The sequence below is a fragment of the Protopterus annectens genome, chromosome 10.part0 (genome assembly GCF_019279795.1).
Source record: "Protopterus annectens isolate FY-2018-M chromosome 10.part0, PAN1.0, whole genome shotgun sequence".
Classification (NCBI taxonomy): domain Eukaryota; kingdom Metazoa; phylum Chordata; order Ceratodontiformes; family Protopteridae; genus Protopterus; species Protopterus annectens.
Window position 1 is genome coordinate 1587413972 of NC_056744.1, and position 19504 is coordinate 1587433475.

At 39.4% G+C, this 19504-nt stretch overlaps 1 protein-coding gene across 2 annotated transcripts in view; it reads right to left on the minus strand.

Annotated features, from left to right (window-relative positions):
• Window positions 1-12309: 12309 nt before the first annotated feature.
• LOC122813756 (perforin-1-like) overlaps window positions 12310-19504 on the minus strand; it is a 98940-nt gene continuing 91745 nt past the window's right edge. For both annotated transcript variants that reach the window (XM_044086237.1, XM_044086238.1), the window contains one exon: window positions 12310-13815. In XM_044086237.1, the coding sequence (XP_043942172.1) occupies window positions 12735-13815 (1081 nt within the window). In that variant the 3' untranslated portion in view covers window positions 12310-12734. The remainder of the gene's footprint in view (window positions 13816-19504) is intronic.

The window sequence follows — 19504 nt, forward strand, 5'->3', positions numbered from 1 at the left end:
AAAATATGCCTACTTCCCCTACCCCACATTCCACTCTCACCTGAAAAAAAAGGGCAGTCTGCTCCCAAAAAAATTACGCTCCATACATAGCTGCCCATTTTGCACACATGTCCACTGGACACATAAAATATAATTTAATTGGCATTACAACATACTTTGTTGTCCTCACCCCTCTCTCAGGGGTTGAAGGTTTCATATCTACCTCCAAATTTATTCCATATGCACAGCTGTTGCTGCTAAAGAAATGGGCGGCTATGAACCTTCCCTACACCCATCCTGCACATCCTGAGCTACTTTCCATACTGTCTTTCCCTCTTTGTGCCCCTTTTTCACCACTTTCCTATCTCCCTGTTTTTCTTTTCTTTCAAAGAAATGAGCACAGGGGTTAGCGTGAGTAAGCACTATTAAGCAGTAGTTAGTGGGTTTGTGCGAGTGTGCACTTGTTTGCGCTTAGCTAAGCATTACTAAGCATCGCGCAAACCTGCACAAACCCGCTTACAACTGCTTAAATGTGCCTTAGTCACTCTGTATGTGAGGGCCCTTGTTCTGCTCAGCAGCAAAATAAAACACCTCTGTCAGTCTTGAACCCCGGACCTAATACACACTACTCTGCATGAAGCACCACTAAGCCACTGTAGATATACAACACGGTGCTGAAATAAATATATCATGCATCAGAATGAGTGAATGTAAAGGAACATACCACACAACTTGTGGGATTACATTACATGACTGTGATAAGAGAAGCAGCCATTCTAGCAGGAAATAATGTTACACCATCACTTTACAACCCCACACAGTATCACAGCAGGACAAACACTTGCATATTTGTTTAGGGCAGAGGCCTTACCTCCCAACTGCCCCTAATTTTCAGGGATGTCCCTAATTTTGACACAAATTTTAGCTCTGTCCCTCTGAATTCCTCCTAAAACTACTGACTTCGGCCAGAAAGCTGGTGAATTACACTTAATGAATAATGACAATAATTAAGAGTCAGACACGTCTTTTACTTCAGAAAAGGTGTATTAACTCATATGCTCTGATTCTCTCAATGTTTCAACTTAATGGCACTAACATTTTAAAGGTGTCCCTGACTTTTTCTCTACGTTTCCCTGAGTCTGTTCAAATATGTACCTGAGTGTTTGAGAGATCTGGCAGAGGCAGAAACACAGAGGCATATCAGCCTTTCTGCTGTTACAACACTGTGCAAATAGCTTTGGAAGGAGTTCCTGAAGCATACCCTTATGTAGGAATGCAACACTGAAATACAAATGGATGTAGCCATTTACTGGTAGCAATCAACTGTAACAATGCCATTGCTCTATTGCTGAAAAGACCTGTGTGGTGCACAGACAAAAAATAACAGGCTATTCTCTGGCTACCATGTGGATAGGTCCACAGTTGGGAGTTACGCAGACAGACTACTTGTCTTGAGAAACTAACATGTACACAGCAACCATGTAAGTCCAGCAAGATAAAATCCACACAATAATACTTACGCTCTCTGTACTTCTGCACCCCTACCCAAATGCAGAATATACCTGTGTGTGCAGGGTCTACCAAGGATGTTGGTAAGCATACTCACAGTACTGAAATGTGTCCAGTTTTTCTGAGCAGCTCGTGCTAACGTCAACACTAAAAAAGCACAAACTGTTTAGAACTGAGTAAATGAATATTCACAGTATAGCAGTTCACAAACAATTCTTGTGCCAAAGGAATACATCTCAATAACTAGCTTTGTATGGCAGTTAATTGTAAAAGTTGAAAAGAAAGTACATCTTTCCATGTATCTTGGGGTAGCATTTTGAGGGGTGAGTACATTTCTACACTGACAAATGGATACTGGAAGCAGCAACATTAGGTCTGAGTACAAAATGTAAATCTCTGGCTACACCCCTGGCTTCTGATATAAGAACTATACCAACCTTCTGTCTTAAACAATGATGTCCACAGCAAACAAGGATGATCTCCATTTTGAAAAGCTGAAAGGGCCATGCCTACCTGAGTTAGCAATTTATAGTACTGGGTTGCTATGACAGTGATTACTGCAATTACTACACAGCAGGCTACATGCAATTAGCAAGTGGTGGCCACTAATTGGTGCAGAGGCCAACACATGCTCATGAGCAATTACCTACAAAAGCAGGCTGCAATCTCTGCCAACAAACTCAATCACTCTATTGCAGAGACTGACAGAGAGAGAGAGACAGAGAGAGAGAGAGAGAGAGAGAGACAGACAGAGAAAAGGAAAAAGAAAAATAAATATTACCAAATCATACAAAGGAAAGGTATGTGACACATATGTATTTACTGGCATGTAGTAGATGTTATTCAAGAATAGTATACATAATGTGAACCATTCATATGTGGCAGCAGTACTTATTTATGCATAGATGTTCTGCTGAACTCCTGCTATGTACAATACAGTGTGTACCTGTGGGTAGTGGGACATACCTGTGAAATGTGTAGCTCAGCATTAAATGTCAAAGATCTGATCCAAGTTATCTGTGTTCTGTACAGTAGTGTGGCCAATGGCTGTTGGGGGGATTAGCGCTGACATTATATAAACATGGGTGTGCAGAACAACACATGTATGATACTCATATTAAAGTGTAGCTTAGCATTGGCAACTGCTGTAGCAGTCTAGTATGCTTATCTAGCATTTGTAGCCATATATACCCCCCTAATGTTAGTGTGTGTTCATATGTGACACCTGTTTGTGTTGCAGCAAGGCCCAACAGTTAAGCTGTGAGGTCCAGGGACTTACAACAGTGTGGACCTTGTGTGTGTATGCCACACACATACGGAGAAATATATATGTGTCATATATATTCACATCTGTATATGTGCATAGAGCAGGGGACATATTGCAACTGTTTGTGAAGGGTGGGTATATATATATGTTGGTGAAGGTTAGTATGTGCATATTTGTATGTAGGTTTTAGTGTGTGACAAACAAGACAGCATACGGTGCTGGTATATGACATGTGGTGGTTAAACACTGTGGGCGGTTTGTTCAGTTTGCAATGTTGAAGCCAGTGAGGCCTGCTAAAGCTACCTGGACTGTGAACACCTTCAATGCATTTATCCCAAGACTGTGCGATTTTATTACATTACTGTATACCTCACATCCTTTGTATAATTGATATTCTCACTATGAAAGGTAAAATGTATATGTGCCTACATATATATGTATATGTACACCAATGGATGTGTATATGTATATATATCTATATATATATATATATATATATATATATATATATATATATATATATATATACTCATACACACCTACATCTGCTTGATGGTCAATGTGTTTTTGAATACGTCAAAGATATGTATCTGTGGAATAGTTTAGTGGGAAACTGTTTATGTCATGGTATTATGGGTCCTTGCTTTGATCCTAGCAAAAGTTGTGTATTCTGTTGCTAGGCAGAAAAAGTGCCATTGCATACAGTGTGATTAAGTCGCTTGGTTTTAACTAGGGTGTGCCATTGGAGGCTAAAGCACTACATCTATGATTATTGATTGGTCCTGATGTTGAATCCAAATCCTGTGTGTACTGTAGTACTACTTGACACTCTGGGCATGTACAGCAAAGTATGGTGTATGTCCACATTGCTTGCATCCACTGTTTTGTGTGGTCCCTGTATTCATCACAGATTACATTTCTCAAGATTAAGGTATGTCTTGTATGTGACTTTTTGCCTTTTTTTCTAGACTGATTAGCTCATTAACCCACACTAGGACCTTGTTCCTGGTTTGATGCAGTGACCTTAGAGACTATTAGAGCCCACTGAACATACTAGGAGCTTGTTTAGTGGTCTGATATGTCATTTTTGAGCTGATCACCTTGCTAGGACTTTGGACTAGGATTCTGAAAGAAGTGAAATTGTTTGATGACATGCAAGCTGAAGATGGACATTAGCAGATTCATTGGCCTGAGATGTGAAGTTTTACTTATGTTTTAAATGAGTTTGCATTCTGAATGTATTTTAGTGGTAGTGGTATGTGATTCCATAGTTTATCTTCACTATTTGAATATAGAAAGTCATCTGCATGCATTTGATGATTTGGTTACAGTGATTAGTGATTTTATCTTTACAGTGTAAAATTTAATTGAGGGTGTAGTGTTGTATTAAGTTGTTAAGGGCTTGGCAAGTTTTTTGGCTTATAGACAAATCTGTGTATTGTTGCTAGGGTCTATATTAGAAGCTCGACCACTTAGCTTATCGAACACTGAGATGACGACAGTTAAATGGCAAAAGCTTAAAATTGCGAACGGCCATTTATAAAGATGTTTTCATCGGGGAAAGAATTTGCTTGGCCGTTATGGGGAATTTGCCCTTTCCCCAATGTAGAGCGATCTCGGAGTTGGTATATTTAGTTTGTGGGGTGTGGGGGGCACAGGTTCCCACATTGGGTGGTATGGGGGGAAAAGCTCACCAGTTTGTTAGGGTTTGGAAGTTTATTTTAATTTGTGACAGGCAAGCAAATTTTTTCCAGATAAAAATAATTTGTGTAAGTGGCCATTCACGATTTTAAGCTTTTGCTGTTTAGCTATCAACATTTCGGCATTCAACAAGCTAAGCGGTTGAGCTTCTAATATAGACCCTTGTAGTTAGCTGAGAGAGACAGCTAGATAATATGGCAGTTCTAACCAGTTTAATTCTTTGAGGGCTGGGCAGTGTTGTGTTCTAATGTTATATTTTATTGCAAATTTTGCTATTTTATTATAAAATTTCTTTTAGGAAAGGATTTTATTCAAGACTTTTTCTGGTACCCAGAAAAGACAACTCCTTGCATCTTATCCTGGACCTCTCTATTCTCAAGACCTTTCTGGTAGTTCCAAAATTCAAAATGCTAACTCTTCAACAGCTTCTTCCTATGCTAGCCAAGGATGCCTGGCTGGCAAACTTAGACTTAAAGGAAGCTTACCTGCACATCCCAATAAGGGAATCTTGCAGGAAATACCTACACTTCAGGGCACTTCCCTTTGGCTTATCTACTGTGCCCAGGATATTCACAAAGTGTCTAGCTCCAGCCATTGCATTTTGCAGGCAGAAAAATATTCAAATTTACCCATACTTGGACAATTGTCTGATTCAGACAGAAAGCCAGGACTTGCTATTACAACACCTGGCATTCGTAAAGAAACTTCTAACCTCACTGGGGTACACCAGAAACGAAAATAAATCTCACCTAGTACCCTGCCAACAGATTGTATTCCTGGGAGCAAGCTTGAACACAACTTCCCAGATGGCATTCCTTACTCCAGAGAAACAAGTTTATTTGACAACCTACTTCAAACTACTGGCCACAAAACCCCAGCTATCTGCAAGGAAAATACTGCAAGCCCTGGGGTTCATGGCCTCTTGCATTCTACTAATTCCATATGCAAGACTGCATATGAGGAAACTCCAGTGGCATCTATAAAGCCTATGGTGTCTACATTCTCAGGACCTGGAATCAATAATTTCTATCATTCCTTGTATGAAGACAGAGTTCCTTTGGTGGGCAGAAGCCTGCTACCACAACAAGGGGCTCCCTTTCACTCTACTTCCTGCCGCCCAAACCCTAACACAGACGCATCAGACTATGCATGGGGGGGGGGGCTCACATGTCAGGGCAGTGCATTCAGGGCAAATGGAACCCGAGACAGATGTACCTGCATATCAATCAAAAAGAAATGTTAGCTGTACAGAACGCTCTGACAGCCTTCAAAGACTGTATTCTTCCAGGGCAACTATTGGTAAAAACAGACAACACCACAGTTATGTGGTACATAAACAAGCAGGGGAAACCCACTTATGCCATCTCTGCAGACTAGCCATGGCTCTGTGGAACACAGCCTTGAGCTACCAAGTACACCTACAAGTTCAATTCCTGCCAGGTAAACTAAATTCACTGGCAGACAACTTAAGCAGAAATCTCATGGACCCACACAAATGGAACTAGAACCAAAAATACTCAACCTCCTGAGGAACAAATGGAGGACACCAGAGGTAGACCTGTTTGCCTCCCCTCAGAACTACCAATTGGACAAATTCTGCACAAGAACTTCCCACAGTCAAGCTTGGAAAGTGGATGCCCTGTCCTTTACCTGGGAAAGCCTCTCGGTTTACGCCTTTCCCCTCTGCCTCTCCTCTCAAAGGTTCTACTAAAGATTAAACAAGACAAGCCAAGGACAATTCTGATTACACCAGACAGGCCACGCCAGCACTGGTACTCCCTCTTGCACAGTATGACACCGCTGCAACCATGGCACCTGCCTCAGACCCCTCCCTGCTGTCCCAACAGGTGGACCAGATTCTGCACCCTCAGCTTCAAACCTGAACCTTGCAGCCTGGCTAATTCCTTGAGCTCTCCTCTAGCATCCCTCAGTAAGCAGGTGCTGGATGTCATTCTGGAGGCAAGGAGGCCTAGTACTAGAAAATCCTATGCTGAAAACTGGAAAAGATACTGTTCCTGGAGCCAGACTCAGGGGATGGGCACAATGGTGCCCAGCTTACCTCATATTCTACAGTACTTAACAGAAATGCTCCACAAGGGCCTATCCTTCTCTTCAATTGAAATTCATGCCTCTGCCATTTCAGTACATTATAATACTGAGCCACCCCTCTTCTCTCACCCCCTGCTAAAAAAATTCCTTAGAGGGGCCAAACATTTAAGACCCCCAGGAGAGCTCCCACTACAGCCTGGGACCTTAACTTTGTATTAGAAAAGCTCACCCCCCCCTCCCCCTTTGAGCCAGCTGCAACAGCAGAGTTGAAATTCCTTTTTTGGAAAACAGCCTTCCTTCTAGCCATCACTTCAGCAAGAAGAGTGTCTGAATTACAGGCCCTCATGGCAGTGGAGCCCTTCATTATCTTCCATGCAGACAGGGTTTCCATCAGGACCAATCCTTCCTTTATGCCCAAGGTGGTGTCTATTGTGGCCCTATTTGTTTCTTGATGGGGGTGTACCATAACATATAATTGCTTCCCATTGTGGGGGCACCTGACATCTGGGGCAAGAAAAACTGATGTAATGGCGTCGGCTGCGTGTTTTATACCCCTGACGACCTGACGTCATGGAAGAAGAGACAGCATCCGACACAGAAATCCGAAGACTCTGGTATTCAGGCCAGCTGAGGGCTATCTGCAGGCAGATAACTCAAATGTGATGACTGCAACCGTGAACATCTACATTTATGGTAAGTGTACACAACTGTACTTTGTAATGCTTGTTGTTATTATGGTTCCACCATATGTATTTGTTTTGGGATGTGCCATGCACTTGTTTCTGTGGGGTACAACTGCATCTGTACACATCTTTACATGCTGGTATTTTGATGTGGTGTTACACATTTTTTAGTATTCAGTGGAGTTAACTGGGTCTGGTGGGGATTTGAATCTTCCCAATGTAGCATTTAGGATCTTTGGTGGATGATATCTCTGATTTCAGTTTTATTTTGAAAAATACTGCTTTATGGTCAGACCAAATAACTAAAGATATGTAAGGGATGGTGCAAGATGATCCCATATTAATAAGTACAAGATCAAAAATGTTAAAAGATATGTAAGGGATGGTGCAAGATGATCCCATATCAATAAGTACAAGATCAAAAATGTTATTCTACTAGTTAATTATTGTTAACCAAGCTATATATTAGAAAGTTAGTTGAGTATAAATACATTTTTGTAATATTTCTGATAGGGGGCATAAGATGGCAATTGGCCTACAGTTTGAAATATTTGTATTGATTTAACCCTTGTGCAGTGGATAATTAATTATTTTTTTCCATAGTGAGTGGACTTTAATTTCAGAACTGAAATGGCATAGGTAATAGCTTCAACCCCTATTTCAAGATATTTGCCAGGTAGATTGTCTGGGACAGTTGTTGCAGGCTTTGATTTTTTTTTATGTATCTTGATGGTATCTGTGGGAACTGGCTGGAAGGCGAACCAGTGAAGGAGGATATCTGATTGCTTAGGAACATTAAGAGCTTTATTAATCACCTGGTTGGTTAATGATTGTAAAGTATGTGTAAAGAGGATATTGAATTGTTTGGCTATGGTATTGTTTTGTTTCTATGAGTGTGGTGTTGGCTGTATTGATTGAGGCTCAGAAGGCTCAGAGAGGTTTTGTATTACTAGTCTGCATGTTTTGACTGGCTGAGTAACAGACTTTCTTATCTTTGGTGCTATGGTTTTGTTGAGGGTCTTAGTTGTCTATATACTAGTAAACTGGGAGATATTTTATTTTTTGTCCAGACCTTCCATGCTTTTTCTCTTTGTTTCATGTGTTGTTTAGTTGCTAAGGATAGACATGGGGCAGGGTTGGCTTTGACTCTTTTTTTTCTGATAAGCTCTAGTATGTTAGAACACCTATGAAGATTTTATTGAACTCAGAGACAACATAATCTATGGAGAGAGTCTTTAGTGACTCCCACTTGAGGGGATGAAGTGTATTAATAAAAGCGTCTTTATGAAAAGTAGTAAGTTAATGGTGTGTTTTGAGAGCTGCTGCTTTGGTACCTAATGTATAGGTTGTTAAGTGGTGACTTTGTCTGTCAGAGTTCCAATGGATGATATTTTATTTGGAGAGGATGTTAGGATCCAGTCAAGAGTTGACTGTCTAGCTGTGGCTTTATCATATTTAGCTGGTGTAGTTATAAGTTGGGTGAACTTGTACAGATGTGTATTATTGGCTGGATTTTCAGACTGTATATTTTGACAATCTATATTAACATCACTCAGTGTTATGGTTTCATGAGGGATTTTTGAAGAAGCCCAGCAGATAATATCTTTTAGTATTTTAGCATCACTACTCGGGGTTATGTTCATACCCATGACTGCAATTGTCTTGTGAGTGTTTAATTTTAGTGTGGTTAGTATGATTTCTGAGTTGTAAAAGTTGATCATTGACTATATAGACCCACATATGTAATTGCAGGATATCAGAGATCTCTCTGTTTCAATTAGTTTATGTAATCTAGGGTCTTGGCTGATATCTCTGTTACTAGTCATCAGATTCCACCTCCCCATTAAATTTGATGGTACCTCAGTAAAGAAAATTACCTTAATTTTATTTTCCCTCCATAGGTCATTACTAACACCATACCTGTCTTCTTTATCCTTCATCTCTTATTCAACGTGAAACCAGAGAGTTCTCATTAGAAGTTGTGTCAACCATATCATCTCATACTTATAATTTGAAAAGACACCCTGTCAAAACTCCCAGCTTTTCTAATTTCTTATTTCCCTTCATCTAAATGCATTTTTGGTCCCCAAAGACCTCATTTTTACCTGATTAGCCTCCAGTGCTCCACATCCAGGCCAGGTTTACCAGCCATCCCCTTAACCCGTAAAGTTACTGCAATGGGGCCAGTTGTAGATCTTAAGGACATCCTGGGAGCTTGGCCATTTCTGCTTCTGTTCAGTGTTTTTTTTTTATTTTATATGCCCTACCTACTTTCCCTTTTGCTGTCCTTCAATGCTCATTAATTATGTCTGAAGGCAACTTCCCTCTTTGGACTACAACTCTCTTTAGGGAACATTGCCAATGCGTGCCCTTTCCCCAGAACAGGTGCACCCATACCTTTTTCCCTCTCTACCACTCCATCATTTGCCAAAGCTACTATTCAAACCCTGGTGGGTGGTGCCATTGTCAAAACTTTATTCCTCTACACCACTGGAGTGGTATTCATCTAAATGCATTTTGTGCAAAAGCACTATGACAGGCCTTTGTTTTCTTATATGTGTAAATATTCTTGCCTTTTTTACTGGATGAGTAAGTCCATTTATGTTCCACCAAAATAGTGTTAGCACCTGTCATGTTACAACTTCTAACACGTTTCACTTATTATTCCTCCATGTGTTGCAACCAACAGGGAAGGATCGTTAGATCCAATCTGCTTTTTCATGACCCAGTTCTTTGTCTTCTTTCTAATTTCTACCTTCTGCACTCTTAATGTTGTTGACATTTCGCAAATTTCATTATTCTGTCCATCCTCTTTAAACCCTTGCCAGACAAATAACTCTTTGTTGTTAAAATCGAGAATGAAAAAAAAAAATAATAAAAAAAATAGAAATAAAAAAAAAACACACACAAAAGTCAAAACAACAAATACATCATGCATTAAACAAATTCTACATATATATTTGTTCTGCTTCCATTGTGAGAGTTTGCACCTTGTTATAGAGATCATTCTCTTGCCCCATGGCACGATATCCCTGGCACCCTTTACAGACATCTCTGTTTACGGGACCAAGCTTTTCCCACTTCTAACACTTCCACTTTCTAGTAGCATCTTACCACTGTGACAGTTCCTCTCCCTTTATCTTTTTTCGACAATTGAACTGCATTCATTTTATTTCTTCCCTATTTGTTTAGAATTCACAACTTCTGTTATTCTTTGTTTCTATTCAGGCTTTTAAGTAGATTCCCATACTTAGTATCTGCATTTATTTATATACCCTTGCTATCTTTATTTAACTCCACAAATAATTTTTGCATCATATTTATTTCTTTTCAATTAATTCATATTTGTTCTCTGTACAATTCACAAATTCTACTACATTGCCTATAAATCTTTCTTTCCACCTTTGAGTCTATATAGTTAGTTTTTTTTTGCATAAAATGTGCTTACACTCACTGTGTATTAGTTTATTGTCCATTTCTCATAACCTGTTTTTCACATAAAGTCATCTTACCTGCTGCTTAACATCTCAGTGACACTGCTTCTCTATGAAACCTCCTTGGGATTCTCTGATGATGTTGACAGGAATACATGTCTTATATATCCTTCTGGTCTGCCAAATCCTAGCAAACTAGAAGAATGCCACTGACACATATCAGACTGCATTTATATCTGTTGTCTACCCCTCTTATATATGAATCCTGAAAAGTTTACATTATCACAATAAATCTAATTTTAACAAACAATGCTACTTTCCATTTTTTTTAATTTCTGTAGAAACCATGCACTCAGTGACTTTTATGCTTAGAAATTCTCATAGTCCCCAGGAAACCTTTCATTTACTGTTTATCTACTTTCGTTGACATGGAGGGGGCACTTTGTTTTGTTATCTTCCTTGCTTTTTTGCAGTGGAAAGGAACCCAAGGTGGGTGCTCCAGTATCTCCAAATCAACCTGGCCTTATACAGGGAGTACTCATCAGGACAAACTGAAATCCCAACACAGAATTGCCAAGAATCCAAGTATTTAGATCAATACCTTCTTCTAAATAATTCTATTTCTAAAAACAAAATAAATCCAGTTCAAAATCCCAATTCTTTAAAGAAGAAACTGACTACAGATCATTCCTTTTATAGAGTTTATTGGGATACGTGTTTTCATCTTTGTAGACTTCTTCAGATGCAATTCTTGTATCTAAACGTTCTATGATCATGCTGCCACTATAAATACTGTTACATATGGGGCATAGTGCACTGTGACTTAATTCAACCTGACTGGCCTTTCACCTCTTCAGAATGAAGACATCTGATAGGATGTTAAACCTGTTCCCATTTGTATGGGGAAATTCACAAGTAGTGCTTGGTAAGCCTATGTGTCCAACCCTTTGAAATCTTATGTGTTGCTATACTTTCTTATTGGCCAATGCTCTATTGCATTGCAAGTTGTCCTTTTTATGTGTTAACTCAAAATCAATCAATTTTACATGTGTAGCTACCCAACTGACTTTTAAAGACTGTTTTCCATATGTTTTTATGGTCAACAAACATCACTATGTTGTTTTAACAAACCACTTTCCATTTGGCCCTGTAATATTAATGAACTGTACTGTAAAATTCTACCACACAAGTTAATTTATTTTTGCTTTAAAAAAAGAGAGAGATCAAAGATGTGTGTCCTCTCATTATTGGTGCCACTGGTATGTTGGTCATACGGTATGGTTTTCTTTGTAATGTAGAGCTTCAAAATTCAAATATGATGAGGAGAATTCAGAGAATTGCATAAAAGGATAAATCAAGCCTGAAAATAGGGACATAACTGCAAGAATAGGGACATTCTCTGGGGGGGGGGGGTTAATCAGGCCTGAAAATAGGAATGTTCTAACAAAATAGGGACAGTTGAGAGGTCTGCCTCAGATTTTTAAACCTTACTATTTCTTCACACAGAGGTATTTTCGTCATTTAACTACATGCCAGACAAGACACTAGGTCCACACATTCAGACTTGAAACCCAAACCAAAGTTTAAAAAAAAAGTATAGCTTTACTCGGGTTTTATCTGCAGGTAATAGCAGGACTTAAATACAATTACGACTTTTATTTCTACAAAGATAGTCTGACTGATGATGTAAAACTGTAATCATTTAATTTTATTTTTATTTGTTAACCGAGGTAGAACATGGATCCCATGCTCAGCCAGGGTCAAAAACACAGACTACAAATAACAATGACATCATTTATACAACTGAAGCAAACAATGATTGGAGTAAAAACTGAAGCAAAATCAATTGAAACAGTAAAACAAAATTAATTAAATGCAACATATAACAACTGTAGGAATAGAAGATGCATGGAATTGAGATACTCAGAGAGCATAGTGAATAAGCTTACCAATGCAAAGAAATATAGGAGGATGTGCTGTAGTTGGTACAAGAGAATTATTGAATAAAAAAAGGTTTATTACATATAGCACAAGGGATTATTTGCCTATACAAATGACATACTACTTTTATTAAGTGCTGATATCACTAGAGGAGGGTTCCTCTACAACACATTATATTGGTGTGGTATGATACTGGTCACAGTAAAGGCCCCCTAAGTAGGGGCCACATTTTACATTATATGCTAAAATCACTTTCCCTTTATTTAAGTAACAGATAAATTCTTGCCAGCCTTTAGCATGGGTAATGGGTTCCACACATTCTCCAAGTTTTGTGTTCCAAAGAGTGAGCATGTCCCACGGTATCACTTTGATTGTACTTGAGGGATACAGGATGACATCACCAAAATCCATTGTGTAATTCCAGTGAGGGTTGTGGCTCTGAATGACATCTGTACGGTGCGACTTTGAGTCAAAGGACACATTAACAAAGAAATTTGCTGTACTGAAGATGTATCCATAAACATCAACCCCATGCAGAACCATGACAGTCAGAGTTGCTGTGCCTTTCTTCCGAGAACAACAATTACTTGTTATTGTATTACTACTTAAGCATCCACATACACATCTTTGGTTCTGAATCTTGCCTAATGGACACTGATTACAGTTTTTCTGAATAGCTTTTTCCTTAATGTAGTCAGTAATGGATGATCCCAGGTTCATTTTTATATGACTGTCAGAGTCCACAAGCATGTGGAGGGGTGTCAGAGAGTAAGAGATGACATCAGGTTCAGAAACCAGACTTCTGGTCCAAGCCTTGAATGTAGCTCTTCTGCCACTACCAGTTGAGAATAGCAGGTCAGCACTTTTATCAACACTGCCTCCAATGACTTCTGATGATCTCTCATTGTACTTCTCAGAGAACTTCAAGCCGCCCAGGTGTTCCTTCATGAATGTCTGACACCACTTGTACTTGAAACTGCCTTTCACTTTTATAGCATTTGCAGAAGCTTCCATGTCGAGGCAGTCACGTACTTCTTCACTAGTCATTCCTTCAAGGGACATTTGGCATGTTCGGAGGGCTGTCACTTCTTGGATTCTCCCTCCCAGCTGCACTTTATTAATATAATGAGTACCATATATGTCTATGAGCTCAAAGAATCTCTGTTTTGTTGTAGAGTTATATTCTTTAGGGAGGTTCTTGAGTCTTCCCAAGAAGTTGCTCTCCAGTCTTGGATGGTTTCTTAACCTGTAACTACAAAAATAAATATAAAGGTTAGATGTTTTCTGCATACATCTTGGTATAAATTGTACTGCTCATTTCTATTCAGAAAGTAACACTTCATGAAAATCTTTTAAATGAAAGAAGGCATTATCTAAGATATATCTGAAATTAACATTCAGCTGCTAGATTGAATGGAATTCAATGGGAGCCAGTTGCAGGAAACTAGGGAATTAAAAGAAGGAAGAACAAGCATATAACTGTAGGTTCTTTTCCTGGACTTTACTGTTGCTGCTGGACTTGCGTGGAGTGACGTATGGCTGTATGACATTAAGCGCCCTTTTTCTTTGATCAGAATGTTTGAGAATCAACTTGTCACCCTCTGTCATTGTAGGGCAAATATTGCTCAATACTACTTTTACAGCACGTCCGCAATCTGTCACCAGACATACAGAGCAGCCATTTCTTAGTGGCATATGAATGAACATTAGTCAAAGAGGAAGTCAGCTCTATACTACATATATTTTATTTTATGTGATTGATCTATTTCTGACTGGGATGCTGAGGACAGCGGTGTATCTTTTTTTGATAAGTAAGCAGTGCAAAATGTGATTTGCCAAAGATGTCTAAAAGTTTTTTTTTTTTTGTGGGAGGAGGGGATCCTGCCACACCCCTATACAAAGAATTTCATGACTATACACTATAACAATTACGAGGCTGGAGCTGTGGGAATAATGATGAAAGTTTGGGGTTTGCCCTGACTGCATTTTTACTTATTCCACAGTTGACTGTCAAGATAGTTATTATTGCACAGTTGTCTGTTGGAGATCTGTTCTAGTCCTGATTATACAGTAAATCAGGGATAGGATTACTATTGAAAAATGAGCACTCTGACTAGACAGGCCAACCAGCATGCCAATAGTAAATTGAATATATACCAAAAGAAAAAAGTCTGACTGCTGAAGTACCATTGATTGTACAGACTTTCTGCTGACATATGCTGGATAAAAGTGTTATAAACCTCTTTTTTACCACAGACAGAGCAAAATATGAAAAAAATCAGTTACATTCTGCAAAACAGAAAAAGAAACATACTTGATTTCCCTTGTATTTTTGCACTTTCTCTAACAAAATCTCTTGATTTTTGTTAAACAGTTGAATAAAAAGCAGTAATGGATATTCTCTTTTCTGCATCAGTTCTGCACTCCATTAAGGTACCATGCAAGCATGGGAACATAAGTCCCATAAGTAAAGGCAGGACATCAGCATACAGAAGACAGCAAGAAAGAAGACTGAGGTGCTGTTATAGAAAAACATTATTTAAGAAATGTACGTAATTTCTTCCTTAAAGAATGTCAGAATTGCAATAATCTATGTCTATGCATGTGTGGCTGTACCAGGATTTACCCACAGCTGCCTTTGTTTCATTACTTAGGCTTCACCCTCATGATCAAACCACACCCACCATGGGTAAATCCTGATATAGCCACACACAGCCATGGATTATTACTAAATGAACTTGCTACTTAGGATAATGAGTAGCGTCAGTATTTCTACACAAAGACACTTCAGGAGAGGGCATAGAGAGTGAGTGCTTCTTTTTGCAAATGGGATTATCAAAGTCTACATTTGTGAGAGGAAAACAATAAGATGGCATGTATGTGACCAGTCTTGTTTCCCTTTACTGAAGTACTGAACTCTTCGCAGTCCAGTATATAGTCCATTCTGTATTTCTGTATGCATGCCTGTCTGAACCACAAATAAACAGAAAAACTCAAAACTACTGAATATGTAGTGTCAAGAGTTACAGCCTGACAGAAATATCAAACTGCTTAAACATAAATCAAAACAAATCAACAGTATAAATCAAAATATAAAACAGAACAGGGTAAACTTGTTTTTCAGGAGACAATCCCTCATGCAGGTGTCCATGTTTTTAAGTATTTGCTAGTACCTTTCTCTGTTGCTAAGCTATCTCTTCTGCTTGTTCTGTTTTTCCTGCAAAGCAGTGTTAAATAACCAATTTGCTACCTGTTTAAAACATTCTTTAGAGTATTCTTGTTGATTTTATGCTGTTTAAAACATTCTTTAGTGTCTCACTGCTATTTTTCTGCTGCCTTAAACATTTTCTAGTGTTTACCTCCGAAACTAGAGTAGCTAGTAGTTGTAGCATAGTCCAGACACGTTTGCTGCATGTGGGCATGATGTAGTGGATGTTTGTTCTAAACAGATTTTCCAGGCCATCTTTAATTGGAAAGGCCCATCTGCACTCCAGTGGAAGAAGTTTGCTGATTGGAAGTTGTCTGGTGAAGGGCGGTTGGTCTAGGGCTTGGAGTAAGCATCCCCATTGGTCCTTTTGAATCTTTTTACATTTTTTTCAAGTTTTTAGCTTCTAGTATTCAAGCCCTGCATTTGAGCAGGTTTCTGCTTGTTTCTGCGTCCTACAGCATTGCACACTGCCACGCAACTGTGTGCCATAGCCAGACAGATAAATTCAACAATTCCCCTTAGATACAGCTGTAGCACATTACTGTAGCCCTCATCCTTCGTACTTTACTGGTCAAAGAAATACTGCTAGTGAGCTGTAACCTATCAAACCACCAGAAAACAAAATGGCAGAAATATTCATCCACTGAGCTCCTCCTTGATCTATCCCCAAAAGCCCCTCTTTGTGATAACAGTCTTCAGCCTAGCATTATGGACAGTTGGACTACCCTTGTTTTTCCTGTTAGCCTTGTTGTCTTGAGTCTCTTGAGGCAGTGAAGCAATTGCATCATGTACACTGACAACCCTGTACTAATAACTCACTCTAGTACAGAGTGCGACAGATGCATCTACACCAAGAATCTTGAATCCATGCTCTCTGGCACTCAAAATAGTAACACTGAAGAGGTTGTCAACCCACTCACCACTAATCATGCACATAGTACCAGTACTCATACACCCAGTATGCATCAAACATAAAAATCAACATATGCAGAGATTCTCTCAAAGAACTTACCAAAACACCAGAGACTTAAGGCTGCTACAACTAACACAGTTCTGACAGCACTCATGACATATAATAACACCAGTGTCTCACCTACCAAGCCTAAGGTGTAACACTCAAAAAACAATTTTTTTTCTCATTGAAGACTCCATAGTGAGACGTATGGATGCCCCACTCACCAGGTTGGACAAGGACAAAGTCATGGTCATCAGCCTGTCTGGTGCCAGGATCCATCAGCGCACACATGCACTCAGGTCTCTGAGCAACAAGTACCATTATAACTCTGTGATAGTGCACATTGGAGTGAATGGCTGAGATTTACCTCATTGGACTATATGAAAAGAGACATGATTGAGCTCTCTGAGTATGTGTCCCAAGCAGGTATGTCCCTAGCCTTGAGCAGCATAATACCATTACCTAGAATGATGCCACAGTACAAACAAAAAATGATTGATTTCAATAATTGGCTTAGTTTTTTGATGTCATTCAAAGGGGATTCAGCTCCTCTCCACCTGGGAAGCCATGGTTGACAAACCTCGCTGCTTTACGAATACAAAAATAAATCCAAAAAACAGTTACCCGTAAGTAAAGCAAAAGAGTCACAGCCAAAGTCCTCAGGGATTCAGAATACATGTTTTAATTCCAAATTCTGGTTTTGAAAACACGAAACAAATAACGAGTTCAGTACCAAGGTACAAAAAACAGTAGTCCTGTCAAGCGCTTTCGCCCGGGCTCTCCCAGGCTTTGTCAAGATACTAAAACCATTTTGAGAGTGCTTTATATACTATTAAGCATCTCAATCATTCAATTACATATAACAATTAACATAATTAAAACATCTTTAAAACCATACATCATTTATAATCAATAATATATGAACTTAAAACTTTTTTGTTGTAACCATTTTAGTATCTTGACAAAGCCTGGGAGAGCCCGGGCGAAAGCGCTTGACAGGACTACTGTTTTTTGTACCTTGGTACTGAACCCGTTATTTGTTTCGTGTTTTCAAAACCAGAATTTGGAATTAAAACCTCGCTGCTTTGCCAGAGACGGTTTACACGTGGTACCACTAGGCTTTTGGCTGCTGGTAAAGGCTCTTGCCTTCTCCATAGTGCCTGTTTAGGCAAGGTCTTGAAAACAAACTTACTGATGTGAAATTTGGCAGTCATAACAAAATAAGGGCCATGATGCTAAATGTTAGGAGATTAAACCAAGAACTGCACACCCTGGAAGCACTTCTGTCACTGGAAGATTTAGATGTCTGTGCAGTCACAGAAACTGGTTCAAGGCCTCAGACGGTACCCTGGCCTTGCAAGGTTACAATGCTTTCTACACCTTCAGACCACAAAACAAATGTGTGAGAACCAAACAAGGTGGTATTTCTATCTATATTAGAGATAAATTCACCTTCCAAATAGTTAGACTGAACAACTCCATGTAGTTACTCCAAGTTCAATTTACTGTGGGTAAGACCCCCATTCAAGTCATAGCCAGTTATAAATCCCCCTCCATGGGTCATGACATGCACGGAGCCTACTTGACCAAACTGGAGTTAATTCAAATATTACCAAACACTCTGGTTATGGGGGATTTCAATTATCCTACCATCAACTGGGAATTCTATGCTAGCCCTAACTTCCTAGTGCAAAAGTTCCTTGACTTTGTTTACTCAGATGCCCTGGAACAAATTGTTCATACCCTGACAAGAGGAACAAGCATACTAGATCTGGTCCTCACTAACATGTCAAACAGATGCACTGTCGCAGCTGTCTGACTCTCATCACTTAAATCTGACCACAAATCATTTACCTTTCACCTGGCACTAACATCAGAACTCACAAAAGGTGAAATCAGACTAAAAAACTTCAACATGGCAAGTTACACCCTCCTAGGTGAAGGTATAAATGCATTCCAAGCCCCTCCCCCAGCTGGAAGTGGTAACTACACTGAAGCTTACACTAAAGCCCTGTACAGTCACTTGTAAAAGTGTATAGACTCAGCTGTACCAGAAAGAATCAAAGCCAGAACCCCAAGTAAAAACAAGCCACCATGGTGGATATCCAGCATCAAGAAAACTTTACAATAAATGCAAAAAGTTGCTGTCCAAGAAAACCAAGGTGATACCCCAACAATGGAAAAACTCCCTCCCCAGTCTCAACAAGCAAATTAGACAACTTGTCAAATCCTCTAAGGGCTTCTTTGAGAAAAACTTAGCAAGCACAGCCAAGGATAGCCATAAGGCCTTTTACAGCTATGTGGGTAGCCTAAAAGGTAGGACTCAAGCATGTGCGGAACTAGTGACTAATGATATCACACACACTGACCCCACAGAGATAGCAAACCTTCTAGCAGATAAGTTTGGTAAAAATCTCACTCACCTATCCCCTCCAAACTTATCACAAACGTTCCCCCAAACTCCTGCCCCTACCCTACGTATCTGAAGAGCAGGTCATTAAAGCCTTGTCCAAGGCAAAAAACACAGTATCTATGGGGTCAGATGGCATCCCAGACTGTTTTCTAAACTGGCTAAAACATTAACTAGCATCACTATTAAGTATATTTTTTGATCATAGACTAACCACAGGCTTTGTTCTTGCGGAATGGAGAATAGCAACAGTTACTCCCATTCACAAAGGTGGCCTAGCAAAAGACATGGGGAATTACAAACCCATAAGTCTGACCAGCCTTATCTGAAAGGTCATGGAACGTATCATTATGGACCTCATAAATAAA